General features: G+C 45.0%; 1 protein-coding gene across 3 annotated transcripts in view; it reads right to left on the reverse strand.

Moving 5' to 3' along the window:
• Positions 1 to 16,153, reverse strand: part of GMIP (GEM interacting protein) — a 99,770-nt gene that overhangs the window by 43,103 nt on the left and 40,514 nt on the right. For all 3 annotated transcript variants that reach the window (XM_056570688.1, XM_056570689.1, XM_056570690.1), the window contains one exon: positions 14,107 to 14,179. In XM_056570688.1, the coding sequence (XP_056426663.1) occupies positions 14,107 to 14,179 (73 nt within the window). The remainder of the gene's footprint in view (positions 1 to 14,106; positions 14,180 to 16,153) is intronic.

Here is a 16,153-nt window from a genome sequence, read left to right on the forward strand (position 1 = left end):
TTAAGGTCTCTGAAGTCACTGGTCACCTCCGTGGGCCCGGCTGAACTGTATAGAATTTTCCACTTGTCTAACCTCAGTAAAGCTACCGTTGTCCATAACTTGGCATCGGAATCATTATTGCCCCCCCCCCCCCCTGTGCCTAGCCCATGATCCAGCGGCATACCTTTGGGTGGTATTGAGGATAAACCATGCCCTGGCGTCACAAATACAGGGGGTTAATTCCATCTGCCCTGCATCACACCCCATACCACAACTTCCTTAGTCTTTCATGGGTTATATTATTGTGGTGATACCTAATGCACTGACCACAAGTATATCACCTGTGAAAGACTAAGAAAATCCTTTAAAAAAAAACATAACCTGTTTGGGGTAATTAAGGACCACACTTGGGAAACACTGTTTTAGGCAAATACAAGCACTACAAAAAACCTGGAATTATATAGAAGGAAAGTTAGTTGCTCCAGTTGGAGTAGAACAAAGTGCAGTATTTTAGTACTTTAGTAGTAGTGTGAAGTAGGCCTTGCCTAATATCCCTGGCTGTGGTCAGCTGTATCTACACTCCCAGCATGCTTTTCTGCAAAGACAAAAACATTGAGACCTGAACTGACCGAGAAATGATGAGATCACATCAAAGTGGGGCCAGTGGGAAGAGGAAGTTGCATAGTATGTGGTATATATTATCACAACCATAACCGCACCTGGTAACAGATAGAATAATATTGAGTTCACAATAGCGATTGTAAAATCCTAGCAACTAACACTCAGCTAACAGCCACTTTAGTTCACACAAGGGAAGATATGCTGCAGATTTTCCACAGCTAAAAATCTGCAGATTTTAAATGGACACTGTCCCTTTAAAAATACTTTTGACATGTCTTTGAGATATAAGAAAAGTTTTAATCGGTCAGGGTCTGAGTGTTCAGACAATGACCAATGAACATTCTCTGTGCCACATGACCTACAATTTAAAGGGGTACGCTGGTGAAATTATTATTATTTTTTTTTTTTAATCAAATGGTGCCAGAACGTTAAACAGATTTGTTAAATACTTCTATTTAAAATCTTAACCCTTCCACTACTTATCAACTGCTGTATACTACAGAGGAAGTTGAGTTGTTCTTTTTTGTCTGACACAGAAAAGAACAACTCAACTTCCTCTGGAGCCTACAGTAGCTAATAAGCACTGGAAGGGTTAAAGGAGTACTGCTGCTCCGTCCTGCCCGGGCTGAAAAAAAAAAAATGAAAATAAACCATCACTCACCTTCCTGGGTTCCCGCAGAACTAGTTTGATCAGTTTTTTGTATATATGCTCCATGGACTTATAGATGATTCTATATTGATGTCAAAGATACATAAATGGTCTATGGCCAATGGCTATGGTCTACAGAAGGAAAAAGCAAAACGTTCTTAAGATTTCCAAAGATATAACCTAACAACACCCCTCAGTGCCCCCAAAACAGTGCCGGCCACCTTGGTGCTATCATAAAACCATTGGGGGTCATTGATGGTAACCGGAACGTATGCTTGTCCCTGCCACCTGCACAGTAGTGTGTGTATATTTGCCTATTTATACACAAACACTCTAGGCCAGTGTTTCCTAAACGTCGTCCTCAAGACCCTCAACAGGTCATACTTTAAGGATATTGTGGTGGCCCATGTATATAAGAATGTTGTATCAAGAAAGTTTAACATGTGATCATCAGTTGTCATGTGAGTTGTCATGTGATTGTTACCCAGGAGGTATCAGTGACCAAGTGACTTAACTCCTTAAGGACGTAGGGCGTACCTGTACGCCCTACGCCCGGTCCCGGTGTTTAAAACGGGGTCACGCCGTGACCCCGCATCACGCCAGGTTGGTCCCGGCTGCTAATGATAGCCGGGACCCTGGGCTAACAGCGCGCTGCACCGCGGCAGAACGTTAAACAGATTTGTTAAATACTTCTATTTAAAATCTTAACCCTTCCACTACTTATCAGCTGCTGTATACTACAGAGGAAGTTGAGTTGTTCTTTTTTGTCTGACACAGAAAAGAACAACTCAACTTCCTCTGGAGCCTACAGTAGCTAATAAGCACTGGAAGGGTTAAAGGAGTACTGCTGCTCCGTCCTGCCCGGGCTGAAAAAAAAAAAATGAAAATAAACCATCACTCACCTTCCTGGGTTCCCGCAGAGCGTCACTACAGCTGATCGGTCCTCCGGTCCATCTTCATCATACTTCCGTGTGTAGCGAAGCGTCACATGGCGCTCAGCCTATCGCCGTCCGCCGCAATGTTCTGCCTCGACCCATAATAGGCTGAGCGCCATGAGACGCTTTGTTACACACGGAAGTATGATGAAGATGGACCGGAGGACCGATCAGCTGTAGTGGCGCTCCGCGGGAACCCAGGAAGGTGAGGGATGATTTATTTTCATTTTCCTTTGCAGCCCCGGCAGGACGGAGCAGGAGTACTCTGCACCAGAGTACTCCTTTAAAGGAGTAGTCCAGTGGTGACCCAGTGGTGAACAACTTATCCCCTATCCTAAGGATAGGGGATAAGTTTGAGATCACGGGGGTCCGACCGCTGGGGCCCACTGCGATCTCCTATACGGAGCCCCGACAGCCCGCGGGAAGGGGGCGTGTCGACCTCCGCACGAAGCGGCGGCCGGCACGCCCCCTCAATACAACTCTACGGCAGAGCCGAAGCGCTGCCTTCGGCAATCTCCGGCTCTGCCATAGAGATGTATTGAGGGGGCGTTTCGGCCGCCGCTTCGTGCGGGGGTCGACACCCGCTATCTGGCCGGAGAGCCTGGCCCCCGTTCAGAGAGATCGCAGGGGGCCCCAGCGGTCGGACCCCCCGCGATCTCAAACTTATCCCCTATACTTAGGATAGGGGATAAGTTTTTCACCACTGAACTACCCCTTTAAGATTTTTTTAATAGAAGTAATTTACAAATCTGTTTAACTTTCTGGAGCAAGTTGATATGTAAAAAATGGTTTTCCACCGGAGTACCCCTTTAAGTCTATGAGACCGCCTCAGTTGTACGCACAAAGAGTGGGGCGAGGGGGTAGAAACAGGTAAAGCCGGCACTATGGACTGGGGGGATCAGTTCACACCAACATAAGGAGTAAAGAGATCGAGACGGCACTCACCAGTAAGCTTTTCTTCTTTATTAATTCACAACATCACAAAGCAGGTAGGAGCAGGAATGGCGGGGGGCGCGGGCGCCCCCCGCCATTCCCGCTCCTGCCTGCTTTGTGATGTTGTGAATTAACCCCTTAAGGACCCAGCCATTTTACACCTTAGGACCCGGCCATTTTTTTCACATCTGACCACTGTCACTTTAAACAGTAATAACTCTGGAATGTTTTTATATATCATTCTGATTCCGAGATTGTTTTTTCGTGACATATTCTACTTTAACATAGTGGTAAAATTTTGTGGTAACTTGCATCCTTTCTTGGTGAGAAATCCCAAAATTTGATGAAAAAATTGAAAATTTTGCATTTTTCTAATTTTGAAGCTCTCTGCTTGTAAGAAAAATGGATATTCCAAATAAATTATATTTTTATTCACAAATACAATATGTCTACTTTATGTTTGCATCATAAAATTTATGAGTTTTTACTTTTGGAAGACACCAGAGGGCTTCAAAGTTCAGCAGCAATTTTAAAATTTTTCACAAAATTTTCAAACTCAACTCAAAAAAATTCAAAATCTTCATTTTTTACACTCGCATGTTCTTGTGGACCCAATTTTTTTATTTTTGCAAGGGATAAAAAGGAGAAAATTTTTACTGGTATTTGAAACCCAATTTCTCTCGAGTAAGCACATACCTCATATGTCTATGTTAATTGTTCGGCGGGCACAGTAGAGGGCTCAGAAGGGAAGGAGCGACATATGGTTTTTGGGGGGCATGTCACCTTTAGGAAGTCCCTATGGTGCCAGAACAGCAAAAAAAAAAAAAAAACACATATACTAGACCCCTCGGGGAACATAACAAGGGGTAAAGTGAACCTTAATACCCCACAGGTGATTCACGACTTTTGCATATGTAAAAAAAATAAATTTTACCTAACATGCTTGGTTTCCCAAAAATTTTACATTTTTAAAAAGGATAATAGCAGAAAATACCCCCAAAATTTGAAGCCCAATTTCTCCCGATTCAGAAAACACCCCATATGGGGGTGAAAAGTGCTCTGCTGGCGCACTACAGGTCTCAGAAGAGAAGGAGTCACATTTGGCTTTTTGAAAGCAAATTTTGCTCTGGGGACATGCCACATTTAGGAAGCCCTTATGGTGCCAGAACAGCAAAAAAAAAGGGGTAAAGTGAACCTTAATACCCCACAGGTGTTTCACGGCTTTTGCATATGTAAAATAAAAAAAATGCTTTGTTTCCCAAAAATTTGACAATTTTAAAAAGGGTAATAGCAGAAAATACCCCCCAAAATTTTTAACACAATTTCTCCCGAGTACGGCGATACCCCATATGTGACCCCAAACTGTTGCCTTGAAATACGACAGGCCTCCAAAGTGAGAGCGCCATGCGCATTTGAGGCCTGAATTAGGGACTTGCATAGGGGTGGACATAGGGGTATTCTATGCCAGTGATTCCCAAACAGGGTGCCTCCAGCTGTTATAAAACTCCCAGCATGCCTGGACAGTCGGTAGCTGTCTGGCAATACTGGAAGTAGTTGTTTTGCAACAGCTGGAGGCTCCGTTTTGGAAACAGTGACGTACCAGACGTTTTTCATTTTTATTGGGGAGGGGAGGGGGGCTGTGTAGGGGTATGTGTATATGTAGTGTTTTTTACTTTTTATTTTATTTTTTGTTAGTGTAGTGTAGTGTTTTTAGGGTACAATCACATGGGCGGGGGTTCACAGTAGTTTCTCGCTGGCAGTTTCAAACTTGCAGCCGGATACTTACTGTAAACCTCCGCCCATGTGAGTGTACCCTGTACATTCACATTGGGTGGGGGGGGCATCCAGCTGTTGCAAAAACCTCAACTCCCAGCATGTACGGTCTATCAGTGCATGCTGGGAGTTGTAGTTTTACAACAGCTGGAGGCATACTACTTTGGCTGGGAATGCTGGGGATTGTAGTTATGCCACAGCTGGAGACACACTGGTTTGCTACTTAACTCAGTGTTTCACAACCAGTGTGCCTCCAGCTGTTGCAAAACTACAACTACCAGCATGTCCGGTGCATGCTGGGAGTTGTAGTTTGCAACAGTTGAAGGCACACCAGTCGTGAAACACTGAGTTAAGAAAAAAAAAAACTCTGTGTTTCACAGCCAGTGTGCCTTCAGCTGTTGCAAAACTACAACTCTCAGCAGTCACCGACAGCCAACGGGCATACTGGGAGTTGTAGTTATGCAACCAGCAAATGCACCACTACAACTACCAGCATGCACTTTAGCTGATTGTGCAAGCTGGGAGTTGTAGTTATACAACAGCTGAAGGTACAGTTTTCCATAGAAAAAATGTGCCTCCAGCTGTTGCAAAACTATAAGTCCCAGCATGCCCATAAGGGAATGCTGGGAGTTGTGGTGGTCTGCCTCCTGCTATTGCATAACTACAGCTCCCAGCATGCCCTTTTTGCATGCTGGGAGCTGTTGCTAAGCAACAGCAGGAGGCTGTCACTCACCCAACTGCTGATCCACGCTGCAGGTCAGTCCCTCACGGCGCCACCGCTGCTCCAGGGGCCCCGATCCCAACAGGGACGCCGGGGATCGGGGTCTCCAGCTTCCGGGGTCCACGTCCCGCACCTGCTCACGTCCTCCGGAAGAGGGGCGGAGCGGGTTGCGGGAGTGACACCGGCAGCAGCTGCCCTGATCAGGGCGATCGTGAGGTGACACCAGTGCCACCTCACCCCTGCTGGCTGTGGCTGTCAGAGACGGCCCCGATCAGCCAGTAATTCCGGGTCACCGGGTCACTGGAGGCCCGATTGACCCGGAATCCGCCGCAGATCGCTGGGCTCAATTGTACAGCGATCTGCGGCCATCGCTGACATGGGGGGTCATGACCCCCCTGGGCGATATGCCGCGATGCCTGCTGAACGATTTCAGCAGGCATCGGGCACCGGCTCCGCTCCAGATGGCTGCGGGGGGCCGGGAAAGCACATGACGTTCTGATACGTCATGTGTCCTTAAGGACTCGGAAATGGAGACGTATGAGAACGTCATGTGTCCTTAAGGGGTTAATAAAGAAGAAAACCTTACTGGGGAGTGCCATCTCTATCTCTTAGGGTATGTTCACACTGCAGAATTCCGCACTGAAATTGTTCCGTGCAAAGAAAGAACATGTTCATTATTTGCGCAGAAGTCCGCGAGCACTGCATACCCGTCAATGGTGACGGCGCAGTGCTATGCGGTCCTACTGCCACCACCGGCTGCCAGGCTGAATCTCCTCTCGCAGAATTCCGCAAGCGGAGATTCAGCTACAAATCCGTAGTGTGAACATACCCATAAAATTGTGTGTGTAGTGTCCTGGTCTGGCACCTATGCTCCAGCTACCTTGCATTTGTAGTTGTCATGGGGCTAAGAGTAACTCTACCTACATAAATCTGTGTGTGGGGAAGCGTTTTTTGTAGATTGCATTGCCATAATAGACTGAGGCATTACAAGAGTGTAAGTGTTAAACACTGGCATAATGCTGTGTGAGAATAGGTGATGCCTTGGTCACATTATGCTCCGCAGCTAATTTCTATGAAGAAGTTTCTAGAAAAACATGGGAAAAATCCGTAGTCCAACTCCCTCTCCGCAGAGGGCTGGACCTAAAACCAGTCAGTCCGGCCTAGGCCGGCAAAGTAAGAGGAAGTCTCCCGACCCTGCTCTTGCTAGGAAGACCAGTAAATCAATTTAATCAGAAAAAAAAGTGTCTGTACCAAGTCTAGAGTGTTCCTTATTTTAAACTTTTCTAGAGGTGTCAACTGTTTTTTTTTTTTTTTTTTAAAGCAACAGGGACACTTAAAATGCATTGATATATACTGCAAACATTGCAGATTATCATTATTACAAACTGAGCATTATCTACTATGTTACCAGGTATAGTTATGGTTGTAATATTAATACATACCCCCCAACACCCAACAATGAATACATGCTTTAATGTATTTGGACAAGGGTTGTATGGTAATATATATAGATATATATATATATAAATATATATATATATATATATATATTTTTTTTTTTTTTTTTTTACACATACACAACCATACAGAGTACCACATGTACATACAAAGGCATACAACAAAAGGCTGACCATGCAGCTGCTTTAAGGCCTTAGGGTACTCCCCTGGAAAAAATATATAAATATATTTTTTTTAAATCAACTGGTGCCAGAAAGTTAAACAGATTTGCAAATTATTTCTATTTAAAAACCTTAATCCTTCCAGTACTTATCAGCTGCTATATGATATAGCCATTATAGAGCTCCATTACGGCCATCATAGAGCTCCATTAAAGCCATCATAGAACTCCATTACAGCCATCAAAGAGCTCCATTACAGCCATCGTAGAGCTCCATTACAGCCATCATAGAGCTCCATTACAGCCATCAAAGAGCTCCATTACAGCCATCGTAGAGCTCCATTACAGCCATCGTAGAGCTCCATTACAGCCATCATAGAGCTCCATTACGGCCATCATAGAGCTCCATTAAAGCCATCATAGAACTCCATTACGGCCATCATAGAGCTCCATTACAGCCATCATAGAGCTCCATTACAGACATCATAGAGCTCCATTACAGCCATCATAGAGCTCCATTACAGCCATCATAGAGCTCCATTACAGCCATCATAGAGCTCCATTACAGCCATCATAGAGCTCCATTACAGCCATCATAGAGCTCCATTACAGCCATCATAGAGCTCCATTACAGCCATCATAGAGCTCCATTACAGCCATCATAGAACTCCATTACAGCCATCATAGAGCTCCATTACAGCCATCATAGAGCTCCATTACAGCCATCATAGAGCTCCATTACAGCCATCATAGAGCTCCATTGCGGCCATCATAGAGCTCCATTACGGCCATCATAGAGCTCCATTACGGCAATCATAGAGCTCCATTACGGCCATCATAGAGCTCCATTACGGCCATCATAGAACTCCATTACGGCCATCATAGAGCTCCATTACAGCCATCATAGAGCTCCATTACGGCCATCATAGAACTCCATTATGGCCATCATAGAGCTCCATTACGGCCATCATAGAGCTCCATTACAGCCATCATAGAGCTCCATTACGGCCATTATGGTTCCTGAAATGGACAGAGGTGTCAGCAGAGAGCACTGTGGTCAGACAAAAAGGAAATTAAAAAAGAAAAGGACTTCCTGTGGAGCATACAGCAGCTGATAAGTACTGGAAGTGTTACGATTTTTAAATAGAAGTAATTTTCAAATCTGTTTAACTTTCTGGTACCAGTTGATTAAAAAAATGTTTTACAGTGGAGTACCCCTTAATCAAAGTATTATATTCTAGGACTAGATCCTATCTTAAAACCTACTTTGTGGTTCCAATATTGACATATAAAAATGTATTCAGGTACAGTATAAACCATAATTTTGAGGGTCTCAATATAGATGGCCATAACAGTGAAGACCCCTGATGTACGTCCATTAAAACTTTAAGGTGTTTTCAGTGGTGCATACTGCTGTATTCATAAGACCCTTTTAGCTCATATTTATCTCATAATAACATTTCTTTATCAGTCTAATTGCTATAGACAAGAATAATCCATGCGCCAGCTTTGATAACTGAAGTGACAATACCCCACATACTTTTCACATCAGGTGGCCATAAAATGGGAACACCATGCAGAATCTGTGCTAGATTCCTTACCATAACCCAGTAAGGGTGTAACAATACATTATACATGGTATTTTGCACAGGATTTGTGCCTGACTAAGTCAATAGTAATCCCTTTTCCATAGCTGCCTGTCACCATAAGATGGAGATGGACGGATGGAGAGGTAATTCTTGTCTTCAACTGTATATATACAAGATTCTTTGTTGTCTAGTGGAAGGTAGGTAGGTTTCCTGGTGTCTAGTGGAAGGAGGTGTAGGTAAATTTGTGTCTAGTAGGGAAGGGTGTCAATATATTACTTGATGTGTAGTAGGAAGATGAGCAGGAATGTTTTCCAGAATCCACTGGTGGTTAAGCACCTAAGTTTTTCTTATTTTCTGGGTAAAGCCCGAACCTGTCGATTTCAGTGGGACTGGCCAAGAGTCTAATGTAGTGTTCCCCAACCAGGCTGGAGCTATTGGTACTGGAACACATGGAAGGGTGAGATGATGAAGATGTGTGTTGGTTATAGAATGTTGGATTCAATTGCACAATCCTTCTGTTCTTGGGAAAATAGGCCATCCCCAAAGGAGTCTGGTAAGGATTTTTTTTCCATCACCCCATCCAGAACACATGAACACTTGGTTGAGCCAAGCCTTCATGTCTATAGGGGATCAGGGGATGTTGGTTTGGCTTAAAGGGGTACTCTGCCCCTAGACATCTTATCCCCTATCCAAAGGATAGGGGATGAGATGTCTGTTCGCAGGGGTGCTTGTGATGTCATGGTCACGCCCTGCTCGTGACATCATGGTCACGCCCCCTCAATGCAAGTCTATTGGGGGGGGGCATGACGGCAGTCATGCCCCCTCCCATAGACTTGCATTGAAGGGGCGTGGCCGTGACATCACAAGTGGGGCGTGACTGTGACGTCACAAGCCTCCAACCCGCATCGCCAGTCATCAGTCACGGGACCCCCACGATCAGACATCTTATCCCCTATCCTTTGGATAGGGGTTAAGATGTCTAGGGGCAGAGTACCCCTTTAAGGAGTATTTGGCTAAAGCTATTGACAGTGTATAACCTCCTCTATTCCATCTTATTGCTCATTTCAAGCAGCAGATCAGTACAAAACACTTGAGGCCAAGTATTTGGGATTGAAACCCAGAGAGACTAGAAAAACTGTCAGCTGCCCTATAATGGGGAAAAGGTTCTCCCAAAAAGGAGTAAAGATTGCTCTTCATCTACAGGGATTTTTCCTGGATCACCAGTTTGCACTAAGGCTGGGTTCACATACATTATCTTGATCTGTATTTTTAGCTAAAACCAAGAGAGACAAAACCAGAAAAAGGCGCAAATCATTATAAGTTTAAATCTTCCCATTATAATTGTTGTCCCTGTCTGTTCTTCTCTTGATTTTGGCTACAATTACTGACCAAAATACTAGGTGTGAACCCAGCCTGATTTTTGCTTTTGCAAGATAAAGAGATGAAATGTTGAAAAATGATCTTTACAAAACAGTTGATAGGATAAGGGATATCCAGATGATTGGTGGAGGTCCAACTGCTGGGGCCCCCATATTCCCAAAAACAGAGGACAAACGTCCCCAAAGCAAATGGAGTTCCAGCACCTAATTCATTCTCTATTGGGCTTCCGAAAATTGCTGAACTCCTAAGTATTGCCCCTTGTAAATGATGCTGATCAACTTTTATATAGTTGATATAGTCGATGCTCAGATTGGCAATTTTCTGCTAAAGGGACTTTTAGTAACCAGATTAAAAAAAAATATAATAATAATCACCAAAAATTATTTAAAAACATGTTTAAAGTGTGACATGAGACAAAAGTTTTAATCGGGGTATCAGTGCCCCACCTATCATCAGAAATAATGTGGAGAAGCACGCTAGCACTCCCTGGATATCAGCAATCTCCATTCCATTATAAGTCTATGGGGACGTCTTGTGAAGAATTGCTGAGATTGCTCAGAACCAGAGGATGAAGCGCCCTATCACTCGCTTCTTTCCACTCGTTTTAATAATCCATGGGGGAAATCAACACTTAGACCCCAACCGATTAACATTTTTGACATATTTCTTTGACATTTCATGTCTGTCAAGCCCCCTCCCATAGACTTGCATTGAGGGGGCATGGCCTAGACGTCAAGAGAAGGGCGTGGCCATGATGTCACAAGCCTCCGGCACTGCACCTGACATTCTAAAAGAATGCCAGGTGCAGCAGAGAGATCGCGGAGGTCCCTAGTGGTAGGACCCCCGTGATTGGACATCTTATCCCCTATCCTTTGGATAGGGGATAAGATGTCTAGGGGCAGAGTACCCCTTTAAGTTCTTTTACTGACCAGGGAGCTGGGGACATCTGCCGGCCATAGCCCTTGGAAACTGCCCTTATGCCCTTAGTTTACCTCCATACCTTAATTATTACACACCCATACCACAGATTACTGGTGCCAACCAGCTAATCCTATTAGACAAAATAATAACACCACATATAAAGAATGCGCCAACTTCCCTCTCCAACACCTTATGACAGTATCGCACAATAATACTCCTGGCCTTCCTATGACGCACACAATTATAATACTACAAAAAAACAGCACCAACCTTCATCAGATAAATACAACATTGCAAGCGGTCATTAACAATGCCAACCTCCTTTTCTTGTGGGTAGACTGATAATGGAGAGCATTATCAGTGCCAACCTCCATGTCATCAGCACATTGAATAATGTAACAACATAGTCCTGGCCTCCAGGGCTGATAATAGGAACGATAACACCACATGAAAGGAGACTAGGGATGAGCGAATCGAATCTAAAAAATACGAATTTGTTACGAATTTTAGGAAAAAATCGATTCGTTATGAATGCGAATATCACCACGATCCATTTAGTGCGATCCAGGCTCCAGGTGCCGGGCATCTAAAATGGCAGATCCACATGTGAGGACATGGGGCAAGGAATCCTGGGAAGGCGGGAACAAGGGTAGGCAGGATGACCCTGAATCACATGCAACATGCAGCCTATCAGCAGCCAGCCACCCCTGTGATGTCACAGCCCTATATAATCGCCAGCCATCTTGCGGCCAGGCACATCAGTGTTCTATTACAGAGAGAAAGGGACAGGCAGCAGTGTGTGTTGCACAGAAAAGCATTTTTACAGCAGCAATTCACCTCCCAGTCACATCAAAATTATATTGCAGGAAGGGACAGAGAGCAGTGTGTGTTGCACAGAAAAGCTTTTTTACAGCAGTGATTCACCTCAAGCCCAAATCCAGCCTAGAAGCACTGATAGGGAAGGGAGTGAGATTGAGAGAGAAACTGCAATTTGGGGTGTAGTACACAGCTACTGTGTGCTGCAGCACTGGTGTGTACAACAACTGAAAAGCTAATAGTAGCCAGCCAGTTAGGGTGAACAGAGCACTAAAAGCGTATTGTCCTCTATTAAGTGTAACCTGTGCGTACATCTAAGTGGTGTACCATTTTGTTCCTGTTAAAGTCTTAAGGGCCTAGATACTGTAAAAGGCTAGGCAAAAGTACACACCTGCTGGTGTTCTAGACAAATACTGTTTTTAAGCGTACTGTAGCGCATTGTCCTCCCCTCATAAGTGCATACCACATACGTACATCTAAGTGGTGTACCATTTTGTTCCTGTTAAAGTCTTTAGTCCCTAGATACTGTGAAAGGCCAGCCAAAAGTACATACCTGCTGGTGTTGTAGACAAATACCGTTTTAAGCGTACTGTAGCACATTGTCCTCCCCTCATAAGTGCATACCACATACGTACATCTAAGTGGTGTACCATTTTGTTCCTGTTTAAGTCTTAAGGGCCTAGTTACTGTGAAAGGCCAGCCAAAAGTACACATGTGTTGGTGTTGTAGACAAATACTGTTTTAAGCGTAGTGGAGCGTATTGTACTCCTCTCATACACACTAAGTATGTCAGGCTGAGAAGTGCCAAGACGTGCACAGAGGAGTGGCAGAGGCCTAAATTCATCAGGCAGAGATCGCAGCAGACTAGGGGCGAGTGGCAGCAGGAGTTGCAGCAAGAGGCCTGAGCTCCCGATATCAGCTAGCAGTCATGTCTCGACCAGCAATCCATCTGCCGTCATCGATTGGTTAACATGGTCATCCACTTCATCTCAAGTGACATCTGACACCCCCAGTCAACAGTCAGTGGGTTCCTCAGACACAACCCTCAGCTGGCATGGCCCGGGAGCAGTCCCTGTCCTCCCATTGCCTCTGTCCTATGCTGTTCCCTCCCCTCCAGAAGTATCTTATGCTGTGGGTTCAGCAACACTATTCAGTGAGGACGATCAAATAGAGGACAGTCAGCAGCTACTGCCCAAGGTGAAGTTTGGCCAGGGTCCCAATGTCGGCACCACGGCCCTGCATCAACATATGCTTCACCACCATAAAGCGGCCTGGGAGAACCGTGGCTCCGATGTGGTGCTCCAGCCTGCTGCATCACCCAGTGGCACGCCGCTTCCTGTTTCATCCAGCCAAGGCTCCACCACCTCAGCCGAAGGGAGCTGTGTGTCATACCTATTTTCTGTCATTCCAGATGCTCCTGCTCCTCCTACTTCAAATCAGTAATTATGCGCCAGCAATCCATCGGCGAAGCTATGTCCAAGACACAACAGTATGTGCCCACTCATCCAATGGCGCAGAAGCTGAATGTGCTCCTGTCCAAGTTGCTGGTGCTGCAGTCCCTCCCTTTTCAAGTGGTGGACTCTGCACCTTTCAGAGAATTGATGGCTTGCGCCAAGCTGAGGTGGAGAGTCCCAAGCCGTCATTTCTTTGCGAAGAAGGCAGTACCAGCCCTGCACAAATTTGTGGAACAGAAGGTGGGCCAGTCCTTGAGCCTGTCGGTGTGTACCAAAGTGCACGGCAGCGCCGCCGTGTGGAGCTGTAACTACGGTCAGGGACAATACATGTCCTTTACGGCCCACTGGGTAAATGTAGTTCCTGCTTAGCCATAACAGCAACTTGGACAGGTCACGCCGCTTCTGCCTCCACGCTCTCAGGCCGTTGGTCCTGTGACAGTGTGCGACTCCACCTCCTCATCCTCCACCGTGTCCTCAGCCTCCACTGCACAGACAAGTCTCAGTGCCCCTCCAGCATACCATGTACACGGGGCATGGCGGTGTCACACTGTTCTTGATTGGTTTTCCTTGGCGAACAGAGCCAAACAGGGGAGGAACTGCCAAAATTTGTCGAATCGGCCGAATCAAATTTTTCAAAAATTCGGTCATCTCTAAAGGAGACGTCTGTCCCTTCCCGTCTGTGCCACATACACACACACATGTATTCCCAGGTCTTACCAGTGGTTCTTCTTCATCATGCTGCATCTCGGAGTGCTCCGGCGCAGAGTCATTTAAGAACATGTCGACAGTCCTAGGTGGAATAAATATTTTAGTCAGTCACACGGTTATTAGAGATGATGATATGATAAATGTTTAAAAAGTTCAGCCTCTCTGCTGTCATTCATGGTAAGGCAAAATACCTCAGGCTCTTTTAACTTTCTACTGAAGGGTACAATCACACGAACAGGATCTGGTGCATATTTTTGCTGCATCTTTTGTGCATCTGATTTTGCTACCCATTAAATGGGTACTCTGGTGGAAAACAAATTTTTTCAAATCAACTGGTGCCAGAAAGTTAAACATGTTTGTAAATTACTTCTATTTAAAAATCTTAATCCTTCCAGTACTTATCAGCTGCTGTACGCTCCACAGGAAGTTCTTTTCTTTTTTAATTTCCTGTCTGTCTGACCACAGTACTCTCTGCTGACACCTCTGTCTGTATCAGGAACTGTGCAGAGTATAAGCCCCATCCCCACAGCAAACATCTCCTGCTCCGGACAGTTCCTGACATGGATAGAGGTGTCAGCAGAGAGCATTGTGCTCAGACAGAAGGGAAATTAAAAAATAAAAGAACTTCCTGTGGAGCATACAGCAGCTGATAAATACTGTAAGGGTTAAGATTTTTAAATAGAAGTAATTTATAAATCTGTTTAACTTTCTGGCACCAGTTGATTTGAAAAAAATATATTTTCCACCAGAGTACCCCTTTAACTTCAATTCCAAAATCAACTACAGAAAATATGCAGCAAAAATATGCAGCAGATTTTAAAGACAAAAAACAGCTTTCTTCCAACTGGTAGAGGGCATGTTTTTTGTCTTCAGGAAAATCAATTATCTGCACTTGTCTGTGGGCTTTGTCTGATAATGCAACTCTGCACCATTAAATTTGATCTGTAACCTGTTTCATGCTACCCAAACCACAGACAGCATGAAACAGATACAGGCAGCAGCATGCAGAGACACAATGATTTACTCTGAAACGTTGAGTTTTAAAAAGAAGCTGCAACCATGGAGGCAGTTCCCACAGCTAGGAAGAGGTTACACCAAGCACCGAACTGCTGCTGCTCTTGCTGCACACGCTGCTGCTAAGATTTGAAGAAAGCATTGATTTACTTATCATGAACAGTAAGATATTCTGGAGGAAGGAGAAAGCCACAGCTTGCATGTACACTGGAGGGGCAAGCTGTGCATAACTAGCTTGCCCCCTGACTGGTGAGCAGTTAAGGGGTTAAGAAATGTACAGGCAAGGTTTTTTAGCCCCCTCCCCCGCCTGTAAAACTTGCCAGTGGCTACAGTGGTATGTCCCATGGGTAGGGGGGAAGGAGTGCACCAATCAGGGGTTTAATAGTTTCCCGGGCTTTCAGAGGCCCTCCCCTGGGTATTTATAGCTGTGGTGTCTCCCTTCCCCCCTCAATCTGCCCAGGACCCGGAGTTTTGACCTCCCTCCCTCCCTTTTTGTATCTTTGTTTATTGTAAGTCACAGCTTGGCGGTGAGAAGACGGTGAAAGTGGGGTCAACCCGGGGTAGACCTCCACACAGGACAGTGTGGCAGCACCTCTCGGGTTGGTAAGAAGCCAATCGGTGTCTTTGTTACAGTTAAATTGTTATTTATATAAGTAATTTTATAAATAAAGCTGTGGCCGATTCCCACCCACGGAAAAGTTAAATTGTTGTTGTGTCAGTTATTATTTAATTAATTATTGTAATAAGGGGGAGGGGTAGTTATAGCCTGCTAGGAGCTAATTGGGTCTCAACAGTCAGCCAAGGGTTGCTTCCCATGAACATAACAGTAGCCAATTCCTCCACTTGCTGTGTTCCATCCCAACCTAGCTGTTACTATGGACAGAATTCCCCTAACAACAGCTAATTAAAAGGAGATTGTTGCTGCTGTTGCTAAGGTTTGTAGAAAGGGCAGATTTACCTTTCATGGACAGTGCAAATACTCTGTAGAAAGGAGATAGCTTCAGCTTCCATGTACACAGCCCAAGGTTGCTCCTTCTTGCCT

Source organism: Hyla sarda, chromosome 4, assembly GCF_029499605.1.
Source record: "Hyla sarda isolate aHylSar1 chromosome 4, aHylSar1.hap1, whole genome shotgun sequence".
In the NCBI taxonomy this organism is placed as follows: domain Eukaryota; kingdom Metazoa; phylum Chordata; class Amphibia; order Anura; family Hylidae; genus Hyla; species Hyla sarda.